This window comes from Larus michahellis, chromosome Z (assembly GCF_964199755.1).
Source record: "Larus michahellis chromosome Z, bLarMic1.1, whole genome shotgun sequence".
In the NCBI taxonomy this organism is placed as follows: Eukaryota; Metazoa; Chordata; class Aves; order Charadriiformes; family Laridae; genus Larus; species Larus michahellis.
Genome location: NC_133930.1, coordinates 11,463,793 through 11,481,613, shown reverse-complemented (window position 1 = coordinate 11,481,613; position 17,821 = coordinate 11,463,793). Strand labels below are relative to the sequence as shown.

The 17,821-nt window shown below is 42.9% G+C and overlaps 1 protein-coding gene across 3 annotated transcripts in view; it reads right to left on the bottom strand.

Annotated features, from left to right (window-relative positions):
• The window catches only part of UNC13B (unc-13 homolog B), a 216,498-nt gene that overhangs the window by 175,190 nt on the left and 23,487 nt on the right, over positions 1 to 17,821 (bottom strand). For all 3 annotated transcript variants that reach the window (XM_074569514.1, XM_074569515.1, XM_074569516.1), the window contains exons 2-5: positions 12,496 to 12,525; positions 10,274 to 10,373; positions 5,775 to 5,892; positions 4,676 to 4,799 (exon numbers count right to left, since the gene is read on the bottom strand). In XM_074569514.1, coding sequence (XP_074425615.1) covers positions 4,676 to 4,799; positions 5,775 to 5,892; positions 10,274 to 10,373; positions 12,496 to 12,525 — 372 coding nt within the window. The remainder of the gene's footprint in view (positions 1 to 4,675; positions 4,800 to 5,774; positions 5,893 to 10,273; positions 10,374 to 12,495; positions 12,526 to 17,821) is intronic.

Here is a 17,821-nt window from a genome sequence, read left to right as displayed (position 1 = left end):
ACAGATAACTTCACTCACAATTAGAACCCCTCAGGTACCTGAACATGACAGTATTCCAGCTTAGAGATCTCTAGCATGGTACTAACCAGGAGTTTCAGCCCTAAAGCTCTTCTTCACTTCAGGCTTGGTGGTCCTTGCTCCACTCCTTGCATATCACCTTGTGCCACCTGACTTTTTCCCAGGTATCAAGTCCTGGGCTGGGGCATTACTGCAGGTATGCATAACTGAGAACAAGTGCTAGAAGTAAGAGATACACGCACCCCTCCCCCCCTCCTACAAGCCTTCACCTGTCTCACTCTCTTCCCAGACACAATTTCTTCCCTTTCCTGAGGTACAGGAACCCTCAAAGTTCTCACTGAAATAACTTTGCAGAGCTGAGCATTTTTTGTCTTGTAAACTTTACAGAAATAAAACAAGAAAGCACATTTACTCCACCTGATGGCTGGATGCAGATCAGCATGCTCTCAGTCTGGGAGCAGTGAGAACACTAAAAGCATTTTCACTCCAACTATCTACTAGGAACAGCCTGGCACAGACACAAAAACTGCTATAGTTTGTGAGCCAAAAGCATTTTTGAGTACTCCATCCTGTGAGGGACCTGCACATAGCCACTGCACTTCTAAAAAAAGAGGAGGGCAGAGTAAAATTGCTTTTAAGCAGCATCTTGGAAAGTCTGTGCCAGCACACGTTCACTACATCAAGACAACAACAGCAAGACTGTCTTCTCCCTACCAGCAAATTTTCTAAACCAACCAAGAAGAAAAGCTGTCTCTCTTCCTTGATATGTCTGTCTTGCTCCTGAGAAGAAATAGACATGATCAATGAAGAAAGCTGCTCCAGCCTGTCTTCACTAACAATCGCTTCCTCCCATCAAGAAGGCAGTTTATTGCCGTTTTTAAAAGATTACCAAGCATAAAAATGCTTTGCACCCTAGGGGTTAATATCAACTCTCACTAACACTTCACATTTCAAATGCTTACGCTTTGCTGCACTTCTACAGAAGAGGATTTTCAGTCATTCTGTTTCTGTAAGACTGAACATTTAAGAATATAGGGCTGGCAGAGAACGTTAGATGAGTCTGGTCCCCAGCACCACAGTCCATCACACACAGATGCTCACCGCAGAAGGGCCCACAGATCTGCTGTCTTCCCTACACACCACAAACTAACGTCACACTAACAATACTACTGAACACAACACAAGAGCTGCATCTGGAACATGCAGAGGGACACATGGAGGACAGCTCAAGGCCACCATAGATGTTCTTTATCCCATTAGAAATCTGGGCATTAACAAAGTTTTAACTCCTGGATAAACTCAGGAAAAGTTATTTTCTATCACCAGGAGCAGAGATGACAAGTCTCACCAGCCCCTGTTAGGAAACAATTGCTTCCCAACTCCAGGCCTGGTAAACACTAAAAACAACTTCATATGAAGAAGGGGAAAAAAAAAAAACACACAAGAAAAAAAAAACCCACACCATCCTATAAATTGCTTTCATCATGTACTACCACTAGCAGCATCAGCACATTCTGCTTGTGTTTCAGCTTTAGCTGTTGCCAGTCTCCAGAGTACCAGGAGAAGACATACTAGGGAGGAAGAATCCTGAAGATATCAGGTGGAAGCAGAAGCAGCAAACTAATGCGAGATAAATATAGTGCAAACAACAAACCAGTTTCTAAACGTCTTTGCATGTACAATCATGTTTTACACCAAGGACTTCAGCTTTTCTTGTTTTCAAATTCATTTATTCTTTCTTACAACCCTTTAAAAACTTCTCAAGCTCCACCTAAACACAATTAGACATTTTAAATACACAGACTGCATAACCTGGGATACCTGTATCCATATGCATCACCTAACCTAAAGGAAACAGAGCAGCCAGAAGTGATAGAAGAAGCACAGAAGCACCGCAAAACAGAACACACTATTTTGTTAGTGCTGCTATCCCAGACAGCTGTATTTTACCAGACTTGGAAAGCAGCACAAGCTGTACGAGTACACACGTACCGTTCCCAGTTCTCATGTATCTACAATAGCCAGGAGATCTTCACCTGGGAAACAAAACGTGATACACAATGTTCCTAAGTGTCACTGCAAACATGCTGTTATTAAAACATTACCTCTACAGCAACAGAGCTGCTGACTGAAGAACTTCCACAGCAGATCAGTGATCCATTTAGTTCTCTGTGTAGCTTTAAAGCAGCAGTTCCCAGCTCGTATGACAACACATTCTTAATGTGTAGGGCACTAAGAGTCCATACTGCTACCCTCCACTCAAAGGGAAACTGACCTGCAAATCCATCAGGAGAGACGCAGAGGCAGCACTGTGAGCTGAGCTACCCCCATGCATCCCTCCAACTCTCACTGTACCACAAAAGCAGGTGGACAGAGCCTAATCCCTTTTGCAGGGTCCTTCTCTATCCTAGAGGTGATGGCAGGAGACGTTCGGTCACGGTGTGAAGGGAAGTACCACTGGAGAAGGTGATAATGGTACATGCTATCTTATAGAGAATATACCACACTATTGTTGCCTGCCACTTTTCAACTTGCTTCTGACCTTTCCATGGCAGATGGAAAATGTGGAAGATCCAAGAAAAACTGCATCACTCTTCAAGTGAAGAGCAGCAGAAGCCTTGAAAGAGCGAACTGATGCACTCATTTTTTCCTGAACATTATGAAGCACTGGACAGGCACACAACTCTTCACACTCTGAAATAAAAACCCTCCAATACAGCAGTGCAGGGTTCCTGTTGTTTCAGTATTTGGCATAGTAAACAAAGGAATTATTAATAGATGTGCTTTAAATGATCAATTGCGTTAAAAACAAGAGTGACAAAAAGCTTGTTATTTACTTAATGTTTTCATTTTTCTGCATGAAATTCTACTCAGAATTTTTTCTTCAAAATTTTTTCTTCTTTTTTCTCCGAATCTTTTCTTCAAAACCAACCAACAAAACAAAAAGGTCTTGTGTTTTGAGTATAGTAGTAGGAAGAAAACACACTATTAACTGAAATATTTTTTATTTTTTAAATCCAGGTGCTCTAACACACAATCGTTTACAAAAAAAAAGTCACAAAATGTAATGTAGTTCAAAACCTGAATTGCAGAAGAAAGTAATTTCACTTTTGGATACTCTGAATACATAGTGAGAGATCAGAACTCCGTTTTCTTTTAAAGCAGAGACAGTTTACAAGCAACTATGTCAGAACAAACTTAGTGTGAAGGCAGAATCTACAAGGCCTTGCCTTCAGCTGCGTGTGCTGTGTTCTCTCCCTCCCAGAAGCTTAAAACACTTGCCCCAAAGAGCCAACATTTCACCCCACAAGGAAGGCAAGTGAGTTGTTGTTCCTCTTACATAACAGGCAATTTCAGTAATAAACTTCCCACTGACAGGGTGACAGCAGCAGTGAATCACCAGGACATTTTCACAAGGAAGAGGGATGGCTCCAGCCCAACATTAGACAGCTTAGCTGTCAAGACAGCTGAGATGTCAGATACCTTTTCCCCTTTACACACCGGACTGTAGTTAAAGAGCAGTGCCTATTACATCCATAAAACACTGTACTCAGCCCAAATTGCACCATCCAGCTGACTGTGCACTCAAAATAGTACACTCAGAGCACAAGATGCAATTTTGATTGATTGTAGTGCTGCAGGGCCAAAGCCTGCATCCTCCCTTGCACCCAGAAGAGGGGTATGAGACCAATAGATGGCCTAACACTTTTCCACAACAGATGGCCAATTCTGACAGTTGCTGGCCAAAAGCCAGCGGGTGCACAAATGCCCCACCAGTGCTTCAAGCATCATAGAAATTGCTCACACTGCCAGGGGCTTGGCAGCAAAAAAACAAGCAACAGGCAGAGGGTGAGAGATGAGCCTTGCAATGACAGACAACTCTGAAACACTTCAATGAGGGAAAAAAAAAAATACCACAAGCCCCAAAAACGTCATCTCTGTTCCTGATCCCAAGAGTCGGATAAGAGCTGGAAAGAGAAGCTACATTAACCTTAGATGTATTCTGGCTAAGGCCTTACTTCTGGGGTTCGTTTATTTGTTTGTTTTTTGTTTTTTTTTTTTTTTAAGTAAAATAAAGAATAAATCACACACCACTTTACTTTAGCTAGGTTTACTCCAGTTAGCTACTTTTCCACTTTCTGTACTTTTCAACCACAAGTAATTGCCAGAAAGGCAGTTCTTATAACACCAAGTTATTTATATACTCTGTTAACGATAATGTTCAGGAGCACTGAGCATTAATGTTTCACTAACTGAACTGCACGCTTCCAGCGGGGTTTAAATGCACCTACCACAGAACAGCTCTAACAACACATTTGACCTCTTCTAGAGCCAAATTTGTCTAGATACAAAGAAGTGAACGTTCCCTGCTCAGGAACAAAATGTCTGACTGCACAATCCTGAAATAGTATTAATAGCTTCTTAAACTTCTGTTACTCTAAACATTCCAGCACTTGGAGACCTTCAAATCTTCCCTGATTTATTCAGATCTTGTTAGAAAGAAGCCAAACAAAAAATGAACACCAGCAATTTGATCTGCACTGAACTATTTTGACTGAACTGCGAACGAGCACAACTTGATTATAAAACTCAATTTGCTCCCTAACACTTTTTCTCCACTGTCAGCAGCCTGGTTAAGTTATTGAAACACACTCACCAAAAGGTAATTCAAATCTCGTGTCCAGCAAAATTTTATGAGGAGTCGGGTTTTTGGTTCCACAGATTTCATCGTGTTTCATTACAACTTCTGCCTCCAGCGTAGACCACTCCCCAGGACCTTCCTGTGAATCACAACCCACAAGTGAAGTTTCAAGTCTGGCAGGTGCTTACACAGCAACTCTTACACATCTGCTAAGATGAAAGACTCCAGAAAGCGCCTTACAGTATTATCAGTATTTTAACATCAAATGACATCATTCAGGACATGCTTTTCTTACAAATCTCAAAGGCCTTTACCAAGAGAAGCAGCAAACACCTCCTAGCTTTCTCAGTGGAACTGCAAAGGTAAGTCCTCAAAGGCAGACACCAAGGAGTGACTGGGCAGCCAGAGGAACTGATCATTAGCTAGACCTTATGGACACATTGCTAGGTATTCCCACTCTTTTCCTTTTATGGAAAATATAATCTGTTTCTTCCTGCTAAAATTCAGTAATCTTTTAAATAAATGCCCTGAAATTTACAGTAGAAAAAACCAAACATGCCCTGCTTAGCTGCAAGAACTGTGAAATTCAGTAGTTAGGGCAGTTACAGACATTGGCACATCACATTTCCTACATTTTTCAATTCATATTAGCACCACTAGACACCCTCTAACACTGCACCCAGAAGCTTTAAGAAGATGATGTAGACATCCTCTGGGTCTACCTCAAAGGCTGGCTTGTCTATTAACAGGACACCCTCCATCATTAGCAAGAGCTCATAGAAATTTGAGCATCACACTAAGCAGTCAGTCCTTAAGACTTCAGACACTTGTCAATTATATGTGTTCCTTAACAGATTAAGCCCTGTTTTTTGTGTCCACGTGAGTGAAATGAGACAAAAATCCCTACTTAAGCTGAGTTTTGGTCTCAGGATTGGCAGCCTCCTTCAAAACCAAGAACAATAGTGTGATGCCAACAGCCCTCTCCCCTCATTCAGCCTTCCTGACTTTGCAAGTGGAAGTTTTACTGAGGAGCACATTCCTGGGCTACACCAGGCCAGATTTTGTTAACTACCAACATTGGAGCTGTCAAAATAAAGCTCTGTGTCAGCTTAACCTCATCAGATTGGTGAATGGCCTTCAGAGCAATCCACACGGTCCCAACCAGGGTGTCCCAGATCAGTCCTTTGTTCCATACTTCAACAATTAGGCCCAGGTCCAGCCGACTGATCTCACTGCAAGAAAAGAAAAAGGAAGCACAGGTGAGAAAGAAGAATACAATCTAATTCTGCTTTAGGTTCTGCATCACCACCATGATTATACCAGTGAACTCTTTCCACACAGCTGTGTCAAGCTACAGAGTTTCTGTAAGCGTGTGGTTGAGGTGGCTCATACTCACAAGGAACACTAGTTTCTAATGACCGATTTCTCACAATTTAATACTAATTACACAAAGATTGTAAACGAAAACCCTGAATTATGTCATGCATGGATTGCCAGTTGGGAACTTGTCTCTGCAGCTATGTACACAGGAGGAGGAAATATAACTGGGCCCAAAACCTAGAGGTGAGCTGTTCTTTGCCATCAGGCACCCCATTTCCAACACACCGGGTGTCTCCTTTCCCTTGGCAGCACAGCAACAGAAGTGTACTCCAGCAGGTCCAAACTTGACAATGCTCATCTGAGTGGAGCTGCCACATGCCACAAATAACAGTTCCAAGCCCAGCATAGCTGCATCAGCAGCACTACCTAATGCTCAGGGCTGCGCTGTACCACTTCTGCTCCAGCAGTAACTTCTTCCTCTACATGACACTGCAAGGCTTTGAGCCATGCAAATCTCTGGCAGCAAGCGGCAATAACAGCCATAGGACCACCGAGTGCTAAGTTCTTAGAAATACTTATTCGAAGGTTTTCATGAACATCTTCCCTCTTGGTAAGGAAAGAATGCATCTCAAATTTGCTTCTTCTCAATGCTTCATAGCATTTGTGCCTCTCTCTTCCATGCCGGTTTATAACATGCTTACTTAAGAAAAGCGTAACACATGCACAGCCTGAATGCTGGCAAAAACAATGGAGTAGAGAAGAATCCTGAACTGTCTGTTGATACACAACTGTCTTACACTTACCATGAAGAAGGCCATTGCTCCTACTTCTTTGTGCTTGGGATTTTCTTTCAGTACAACCACTAATCCCTGAAAGTAGGTATCTTGGACACACACTGCTTCTGCCTCCTGTCCTTGTGTCCAAATGTATCCACTTTAAGTTTATCAAGGGAATTTAAAAGCGTGTTAGTCTCCAATTTCTATATGGCCAAAAACAACAACAATGAAACAAACAAAAACAAACAAACAAAAAAAACCTGCTGCAAATCCCAGCATCTACTTGAGCCTTCTTACAACTTTAAAAGAGAATATTGTATCTACAAGGTTCAAGACAAACGCTACAGCTACAGCAAAGCACATTAATATCTATTTTAAACCAAGTGCTGCTGTTTAAAAGTCAGGAGTGTCCAGTACTTGGGTGATTCAGTCTACATAGTTCAAGATCAAGCTATTACACAGGTTTATTATGAGTTTATTGATAGCATCTTGAAATTGAGTCTCCAGCTCCCTCTGTTTGGGTATGGCTACTCAATATGGACAAATAACAACTAGCCACCTGCACTATCACTGCTCTGCCCTCCCACTGCTTGCCTCTTGAAAGATGATATTTGTTTGATTGCGCAGATTTGCAATAACAACAGAAACAACTGATTTTCTGCTGGCCACACTAGTGTGAGACCAGAAAGGGAAGGAAGAAATACTAGAATTCAGTCACACTGCAAAACCATGTTCTTTGCTTCAACATACACTGACAGAGGAAGACACTGATCATCATACACACAATGGGCTTCTGTACAGAACTCCACAGGACACATCACCAGATAAGAATAAAAAAAAAAAGATTTTCAGTACAGTGGCTTTGATTGGCTTTGTGTCTCCCCTTCTCCACCTTCTGGTTAGATGCAGAATAGCTTCAAAGAACAAAAGAGCTGAGATTGGAATTTGGCATCCCTCCCTTTCCACATGCACATAGAATTTAAATGAAAGACATTTCTAACAACTTCAACACCGATTTAATCATCATGTTCTAAACATCAGTTTGCACCTTCACTCAAGAGGTGCTTGCTGCAAATATGCAGTCCTTTTAAAGCTGCTTCAAAATTAGACAGTGTCCCCAAAGAATACATTAAAGTGCTTTACTGGTCTGGTAAATAAGTAAATCTCAAACAACCCCAGAGCCCCAAATTCTGAAGTGTTATGTCTCACAAGGAGTTTGGAAGCAAAACCAACTAACACAGACGGAAAGGATTTTCTTGATTGGAGTCTATTCTTCTACTACGCCTCTTGAAAAACATAACACAAACACAGACAGTAAAAGCATCCTTCCTCAGGGAAAAACTACTGTGTTTAAAAGCCTTTTCCAACTCCAGAAAGAAAAAGAGCAAACCAATGAATAGTAGCATTGGAATATCAGTGTCATTTCTCCTGGGACAACTTAATGTACACAGGATCATGCAAAACACGTTCCCTGCCACGTGTAATATTTTTGTTATAAAGAAACATCAGAACAACTGTGCTGTTGCCTGGCGAAAGCAGGGACGATAAGGGCTAGGTAGTTCAGCTAATATTCTGCTTTCATATCCCCTAGCAACTAATTACGGAGCGGCACAGTGACCTTACAGCATGCTAGCTAAGCTCCCAGCCGATATTGGTGAGCAGTTCCAGGAGCTGTTTGAGGGGAAGGAGGAGGAGCAACTTAAGTGCCATTCTTAAATCACTGGTGAGCAGCCTCCTCTGTGGCTGGCCATGTCTAAAGCTAGTTCCTGTCCACAGGACAAGCACAAATCACAGGAAGAATGAGTTAGTAGTTTGGGTGTGGGCATACAGGGACAATTCCCTGCCCCAACGTTGTCCCAGTCCTGCATGATTTACGTCAGTGATAGCCATAGCCTCTGTCTGACCAGGAACTGCAGAGCTAAAAAGCTGGTGGTGTTCAGGAGCGCACATGTTTCATCAGATGCCAAAGGATAGGCTCCAGACTCTCCGTGCAGAAGCGCACACCTCACGTGGTGCTCCAAAAGCAGAGTGACACCAAACAAGGAAGATGGGAGCATAGGTATGATGGCAATAGTGTACCAACCCAGGTGAACTGCTCAACCAGAGGCAGAAGCTTCCCACTTTTCATCAAAGGAGAACCAACTACTGCTGGATTGGGAACCATACTCACAAAGTCCCATGCAGGTGGTTTCTTGCTTTGGATACTACATAAATACCACAGACTCATTCAAAACAGTAGCACTAGCTTTGACTCCACAAGATGAACACAACTTCATTCCCCCTGCAATAGCATCGTCCATGACAAGTTCAGAGAAAAGGACCTGGGAGTCCAGGATTTAGTAAATTTAGTTCACTTTGTTTTACAAAGCTATAGAAACAGAAGCAGATGCAATACATCAATGAGTCATTCATCCACCAGCAAAAAAAGCACTATTCTAAAAGCTACTGGGAAATCCTCGGCTATATGTCAGGACTATGAGGACCAGAGCAAATCAGAAGTGCCAACTGTACCAGAAACCCTGGGAGAGCTGGAACGGGTTCTGCTGCTTGTGGCAGGGACTGGCAGCCCCTCAAGCTGCAGCAGGGGAGCTGGAAAACACATTCACAGGCACGAGGCCAATAGCAGAAAACATCAACACACAAGAGCAGCTCTCACACTGAGGTAACCAAGATACCCTGTCAAGGCCCTGAGTGCACTAACAACAATCCTTAATTGCCCTGACCAGCCTCTCCAGTGGCCTCCACCCACACCCTCTTCCTAAGGACCAGGAGCTCCATTTAAGCTCAGATATGGGCCTTCATTCCTTGCCTCAGCTATGCTGTAGGTGTGCTTGTCTCCAGCTTAGCCACAGCTGTGCCCGTGCCTGGCCATGGACCCCATCAATCCAGACCCACCCCAGAGACTGACTTCCCAGCTCACCCCCAGACTTGCCTCATCACTACAGACCTGACTGGCAATTGCTGGACTATGTCTGGCCCTGGTTATTATTACCAGATGCAGCCCTGAGCATGACTTGATAACTTGCCCTCCCAGCTTGACCTCAGACACGCATCGTTACGGCGAACTTGTCTGATGACCTGTTACTTCAGCTTGCCTCACTTGCATCGTATCCCACTGCTCAGATACTGTGGGACTGGGCCCTGGCTGGCGAGTACCCTGCCCTACCAGCCATCCTACCACGCTCTGAGTCTGGCTCCCTGTCCCTGTGGGAGCAGCCATGTGCCCTGACGCACAGGTCTAAGAACAGGAATCCAGACAACCTGGTACTATCAAAGGACACAGACTACTCCAGCCAGTCTGTGGCACTGGCAAAGACAATCTTCCAACACACATCTTGTTCAGCACAGGTCAGTGCGTACAACAGAAAATCAAATTATTTAGGTTGTCATCAGGCTTGTGCATTTTACCTACTGAAATACTCCAATGTACACAACATAATCACAGCTCCATATAAACATCAGTGCTGTGGAAGGATTCATCCGCAAGCACCTTGTCACTGTGCAACGCCGTACTTACAACATGAAATCCTGTTCCCAGCAAGGTTGGTCACCACGCACAGCTACTGTCGTGCTCTTCACATTTTGCACTTTCAAGGTCACATATGTATTGAATTTATCTGGGGAATGAAAGGCAAAAAGTTGTCTCCTTCAGTATAACAGTTCATCACATAAACGCAAGATTTCAAGGTTTTCAGTCCATACATTGGATCCCAGAGGGATCCAAAACAAAAAGCCCATATGGGAAAACATCATCTCTTAAGGAGCCAAATGTTCAAGACATTTTTCACCTGCCACCAAATTTTCAATCACGGTTTTTTAGAAATTCATGCACAAACAAAACAAAAAAAAACAACAGGCAACTAAGCACTTGCAGTAAGTCAGGGAAAAGAAAGTGTGTAAAATCCTGAAGAATACAAACAATTTTTGTGTAGGACACTGTCATTGAAATGCAGACAAGAGGAGTAATACACAGTCTGAAGGGCCTATCATGCAGAGCAAAAAACAAACTTGCAAAACATACAAGCGAGGGGCAGCTGGGCAGATCATATCACCTCTTTTTTTCTGACCCAGCTGCTCTCCTAGTTCCAACCTGGTTTTCCCACCCATGAATCCACAATGAACTTTACAGATCCAACAAGGGCAGAAGAAAAATACAGTGATTTATGCTAAATGTGCTAAAACTGATCTGTAGTGCTTAAACCAGCTGACCTACAAGAACCACATTACACTCACATTTTAACAAAAAAGGCTTTGTTTAGATGTTTTGCTTTTTATTTTAAATTTGAAGAAGAGGCCTGAAACAACATTGTTCCTAGTTGCTGCTGTCTCTTTGCCAACAAAATCAAAAGCAGCCAAGCACAGAAACATATAAAGTTTGAATATCAGCATCTAAGAATGAACACACTCGCTTTTAAGGGGAGTTACCACCTCAGACCAATCTATTCAGTTTCATCAAGGCTGGAACAAGACATATGCTAGGTAGCTATGAAGAAGCGTACACATTTTAATACTTCAGTGTTCTGCTGCATCTATTTGCAGCATAAGCTAGATCACAGTCCATTTTAATACTGCCAAAATTTGTATGCATGATTGCTGTGGGCTATTATAGCATGTCCCAGCACGTAGCTTCAGATATCCTAGCAGAAAGGGAAACTAAGTGATCCAGAAGCTGAGGAAGAAATTGGAGTCACTGAAAAGTCAGACTCCCTTATATCTAGATACATTACTTGCATCCTCCTGGGACACCAGGCCTGTCAGCAGAACCATACGCTTCAGTTCAGCTAAACATAGACTACAGGACAAATATTTTGCAGCCATGAGCAGGCTTCTTAACTAGAGAAAGGATAAAGTACACACTATCTCCCTTCCAGCCTGGACACACAGCTCTCCTTTTCTGGAAATTCAAGGCTGGTGCACACACATATCTTGACCTGACATGGAGCACGGACAAGGAGACCTCGGAAGCTTTCTGCTATAACCTGAGGATGGCTATATCAAGAGAATAAAGCTGAACAAATAAGTCATGAATACAGCTATGCAATTGCTTCGGATCTAAACACTTGAATAGATGTTATTTCAGAAGAAAACTGCGTATTCTTTTGTAAACTGCACACCAAATTTCATTTAATAAATATATTTGCCTGCTAGGGGATTCCTTGCTAGCTACTGAACCACAATTAAATACTTCCCTAGACTGTAAATTCTGGGTGTCACCAGCTGTTTGTTTTTATTTTATCATGCAGACACAAAATCTGGTGGATGGGATTGCAATCCCAAGCACAGCCATTATGGACTGCCACATAAGAGAATGAATCACTTCTGTGGTACCATCCAGCAACTCTGATCAGGATCAAGGCGGCACTGAATCCACACAGGCATGTGCTAGTTCTGCTTAGTGAACATTTTCAGATCCTGTTTTCATCAGGGACAGAGGAAGGATGAGAGGAAAAGGCAGAGTGAGGTGGGAATTGGCAATAGTAAAGGAGTATCTTTCCTCACCCGTTACCTGTTCAGGTCAGGTGAGCAGGTAGAGGATTCTTAGCATTGTGACACCAGGTCAGAGCCTCAAGCTTTCTACTAACTCAGGCTGCCTGGATTCTCAGGGTAGCTTTTGTCACTCCTAAGGAAAAGATGGGAGGAGCAGAGAGGAGGCAGATGAAAACGGGAAAGAGCAGCATGAGCAGAAGTGAGAGAGCAGGTGTCACCATTACTGTGAACAAGCAGCAGAGCATGGCTTACCTGGTGGTCCTTGGAGTTTAGCTTTTTTTACTGTAAAGAGAAAAAAGGAAAAGAAAAAAAAAGCTGTTAGTGATTTTGTCCTGCTACAGCTTCATTTGAATCAGAGCATCACAGGGCATCACATTAATTGTACAGCATCCCCAGTAGAGGACTGGTAGCTGGAAATTCACACTCATTTTAACAGTTTAACAAATCTGGAGGCAAAACCTCTCATGCACCCCATCTCACCTCTCTAAATAGATGCATTTAAAAAATTATCATAGGATTCATGTTTAGAAAAAAATGTGATATGGCTAATGCAAAGCCATTTCAAAACCAGTCCTTTGCAAGCAGATGTTAACTGCTGCTTGGCAAGATGTCATTTCATACTACCTCATTTACAAAGTTAGACACTTGGACGTGGAAGAAATAAACATTTCTTCAAAAACAAAGAATCTCTCCTCAGCAGTGAAAAGGAGACTTTCAGCCACAACTTGAAAATAATCAAGCCTGAATAGCAGCTCTATAGTATGACATCTGTAAATCAAATTAACCTGCTACGCCAAACAACCAGCAGTCTAAACACAGATGTCATTTTTTTGAGGTCTCACCTGTTAATTTAATTCCAGGACAGTATTTATCAAGAAAAATGGTTAAAATATAAAACAGCACTGGCTCTTATCTCACTGGGTGGAGAAGGTCCATGCCTACCTAGGGAAGATTTTGTTTACATTTCTCTTTTGCAAGCTCATATCCTCACTGGTATTGCTAAGTATAAGCACTAAGAGAAGACATCTCTAGGCTCCAGCTAGTTTTCCCACTGGAAAACTAACACTAAGATGAAAATACATTTAACAAGCGAAGAAGCAATATATACCAGAGAGCAAAAAGATATAAGAACAGGTGTAGTGAAGTTTCCCCCAGAAAACTGAGCATCCAACGGTTATTAAAGACTCACAGAGTCTTACTTCCAAGATAAATATTCTAGAAAGAAACATTAGAAAATAAAAATAAAATAAAACAATGGCCCTTACACAGTTACATACACACAGCTGCAACGGTGTGTGATGCTGGAGAACACCCTTGCTATTTGAGAAATTCTCCTTTGCAAGTATTTACAGTCTAGGTAGGTGTTTGCCTGAAGGAAATGCTGCACTGGGTATGGTATGAGCCAGAGGCATCTCAAACAGAAGTTAGAAGACCTGTAGCTTTTACCAAGACTGCTAAGCCCCACGAGCCTTTGTGTCCAAAATAAACAGGTTCATCTTCTCCCAGGCTCAGGGCCTGAAGCATTCCCGATGCTAAACCTAACGGTGCAAGCAAAACATACAATGGTGGGGGCCACTGTTCCTGCTGACTAAAGACACAGATTCTTTTTTAATCTCCAAACCAATTAGTCTGTTTAACCACTTGAGAAATGGGCAGGGCAGTCTACCCACTTTCTAGGTGCTTTTGGACACCACACAAAAGCAGGCATTTAATGAAATACTGCCCTGGAGTGGGCAGCTACCAGCTTGTCTCTGATCCTCCCCTCTCCCCTCCTTTGCAAGAAGCAGGAGACAAAGAAACAAGTGCACGTGCTCAAGGGAAGGAAAAAAGGAGAAAGAGGGCAGGGGAGGCACAGTAAGCTTCAGCTGGTCTCTCTCCCTGTTTGTAACAAGCTCCACTGCTGTTGGCAGGGAAGCATAGACAATCCCAGTGAGGAAATTTGGTATTATTTGTCAAAATGCAGCCAGAGTGGGCTCCTAGACACGGAGACAAGACACTGCCTCTGCAGCAAGTGATATGCAAACTAAGAGACAGATGCTGTCTGTACACAGTGGCCTCAAACTATAAATATTAAGAGGTTCATTTGATGAAAGGCAGCAAACCCTGCACTGCCCTTGCCCACCGAAGAGTGTCCATGTCGGGCTTCAGCAAGAGCTGTCCCAGGGCTTGCAACAACAGCGATATTCTGGGGCAGCAGCGAGACTAAGTGAAGATCACAAGCCTGCTACGGACCCACATAACAAAAATGGAGTCTTGTATCTTTAGTATCTACCAGGAATGAATACCATGTCCCCATGTTATAGATTGTGGCCCAATAATTGACAGGAACCAGTCCAATTAATCAAATTAGTTTATTAAGCAAGCGGCAACAAGCAAAACAGCGCTGGGCGGCCGGGGAGTCTTTGCTCCGCCAACGGCGCACACCCACTTCCCGAAAGTAGTTGATTATATACTCTTCTGGTTCCCGTATATGTGTCAATCCTGGTATATTCCGTGTCTGAGCGACGTGTTGCTAGGGGGTCGGTCTTGTCCCGCCTCCTGGTGGTCGTGAGGCTGAAGGCTCCTCATCTTTATCAGTGTCCTTGGGGAGACTCTTTTCAGCTTATCTCACAACTTAGCTCTTCCCTTTGAAGTGTTAAAACACACCAGATGCCTGTGATTTAGGCCTTTAGGTGTCAAAGTGCCCCAGACAGCACACCGGATGCCTGTGATTTAGGCCTTGAGGTATCAAAGTGCACCAGATAACACGCTGGATGCCTGCGATTTAAGTATGTGAAGAGTCGAAACAGTGTAAGTTTTCACCAGCCTTTAAGAAAGCCTGATTTGGTTAACAAACATGACTCTATTTATTACACCCAGACAACCCACATGTAATGTTTACACAGCATGTCCAAAAAGTTCCCACGACAAGTGACTTGGACACAGCTTTATTTTTTTAGCTCACTGGAAAGCACTTCCTAGGGGGGATGTAAAAATCATTGCAAAGGTGCAGCTCCCACAACATCTCAGGATCAGGACTGGCTGTGAGACCGCAGGGTTCCGCATACAACTGGGTGAGCGTTGCTGAGTTCAGAGCTGGAAAGAGCTGTTAGACATTGCCAAGACCCAGCCAGTTCATCAGCTCAAAGAATTCATAGGTTTGCTGCAAGGCACAGAACAGCACACACCATGCCACTTCTGAAGGACCACAGCTTTGGAAAGGCACAATTAGGCTAGCTTTCCTGGGGAAACTTTTGTACCCACACCTGCTATTTCTGTCTGGTTAGAGTTCCTATATACCAAGTGCTCAAGAAAAGACACAAAAGAGTAACCAAGTCTTGAAGAAGCCTGATGCATTAACAGTTAATTACTCACACTGTTGCAACGAAGGCTGAAAACTCATTGCTATTCCAGGGACAGGAGGACAGCAGACTGAAATCAAGCCGTATGAAACAGTACATTTTATAAAATAAAGTCTGAACCACAAAATTAAAGTACAAAATAAAAGTCTGTATCACAAAGCCCTCAGCAACACCAAGTTTTGCAGATACAGTTGCTTCTGCACTGACACAAAGTAAAAACATGAGAACAAAGCAAGTCAAAGGTCCAGAACAGGGATTTCCTGACTCACTTCCATTTATCCCACAGGCTCTTCGGGGCTCTAGGAAAGCCGCATTTTTAAGCTATCTAGAAATCTTAACTTCTATTCAGTTTCAAATGGCTTCTCTCAGCAAAGTGGGCAGCACAGAAAGTCCAGCCATTCAGAGGCAAACATTGGAGTATGTTGAACTGTAATCCTGCTGCAACACTGTACGGAAAGGACAGCAGGGAGGGAATTAAAATGACAGAAAACTACAAAGGGAAGCAGGATCTAGAGCTTTGCATGGCCATGTGCGAGCACTGCATGATACAGATGCAGAGAGATGTACCTGCTCTCACTGTGCACACAAAGATTCATTAAATCTAAAGATTCATTAAATCTAAAAGAGACTTGGGCATAACAGAGACACAGCTATTGCACCTTAGTTTCAAGAGCTATTAGAAAGCAAACAGGCTGCACTGAAATAAACGGGTGCAAATTAGACAGACAGATATAAAAGCAGTGAAAATTGGTGTAAACATTCAATACATCCAGAGATTTTTCTCTGGGAATCTCTCACCATTTTGGTGTTACTCTAAATAAAGAGAAAAGAAAAAAAAAAGCTAGGTTGATGTCTTGCCTGCAACTTAAAAAAAAAAGCCACAACAGGATTCCAGATGTTCTACAGCTGTCAGTTACCAAAGGCTGGAGAGTCAGACAGAATCCTAAAGACTAGGAACAGAAAATACAAGTCAGAGATTGCAAAAAAGGTCCAGAATCATTCTGGGAAGCTGGAAAAACAACCATAGAATTTATATCAGAGTATTCTTAAACTCAGTTCTACAGAGAAATTCTTGCTATCCACTTATTTTTCAATCAGTCTGAAGGAGTTTTTTTTTTTCCTGACTAGGTGCCCCATACACCAGCCAGAGAATTGAAGTCGAGCATGCCTAATTACTGCAAGGTTCAGATGACACATTGCTCAAACCTAAGCAGGAATGTGCGTGCACTCAGTCAAAGGGAACCTGTGCGTTCTAAGCATCTGTAGATTTGAGCACAACTTTAATATTTGCTTGCAAATCAGAGGGATGCAGACACAGGGAGTCCCTGAGCAGATGGCCAAAAGATTACATCCTAACTAAATCCAGCACATGGCTGACGAGCTGGTCACTCGCCACAATACAACAAAATTTACATCCTTACACAGAGGCCAATAAAGTGCCATGGAAGGGCCGTGGGAGAAATTAGAACAAAAGGATGCAGTTTAATTAGTGCTCTTAAAAAGAAATGCAACACTGAAAGCAGAACATTCAAAATGCATTTTCATGATCAGCAATTTGACAAATAGCTTCCTCTTCCCTGTGAAACATGAACGCAATGTTAATGTGTTTTCAAGAGCACTCTAACTTCTACAGTAACTACCCCCAGACGAACAGCAGAATCAATACATATTTCCATTTCACTCTGTGCTTTTCTCACCTCTGCCAGATGCTCAGTCTTCATTGCACAGTGATACACAGCACTAGGTGCAAAGGTTGCTTAAGCAACAGAAATAAGAGACCACAGCAAAATGCTCATACTACCCAAGACTAAGTCAACACACCAAATTCACAGCCTGTGCACCCTGAAGCACGTACACAGAAGAGAGGGAATCCCTTCTGGGAGTGAAGCACTGGCTAGGCAGTGCTCTAGACCTTAAAGTCTGTTATATTTTCTGTAACTGAGGCTTTGGTAACAATTTTAATGTCTGAACCCTGCACCAACAGTTATAGTACAGGCCCTCACTGCAGAGCTGGAAATTCAGCACCTCCTACTCACTTCCTGAAAGCTTGTTATAAAATCCATGAGAGTCTGGAAAGTGGCACAAGACTAGAGCATCGAACAAGGACTGTTCTGTCGCTGGGGATCCCACCCTGACACACAGGTACCTTTCCCTCCCCTGGAAAACAAAACGTTTTACATGCACAACCCCTGCATATCGTCATGTCCCACCTGAGGGCGAGAAACCCTTCTCTTTCC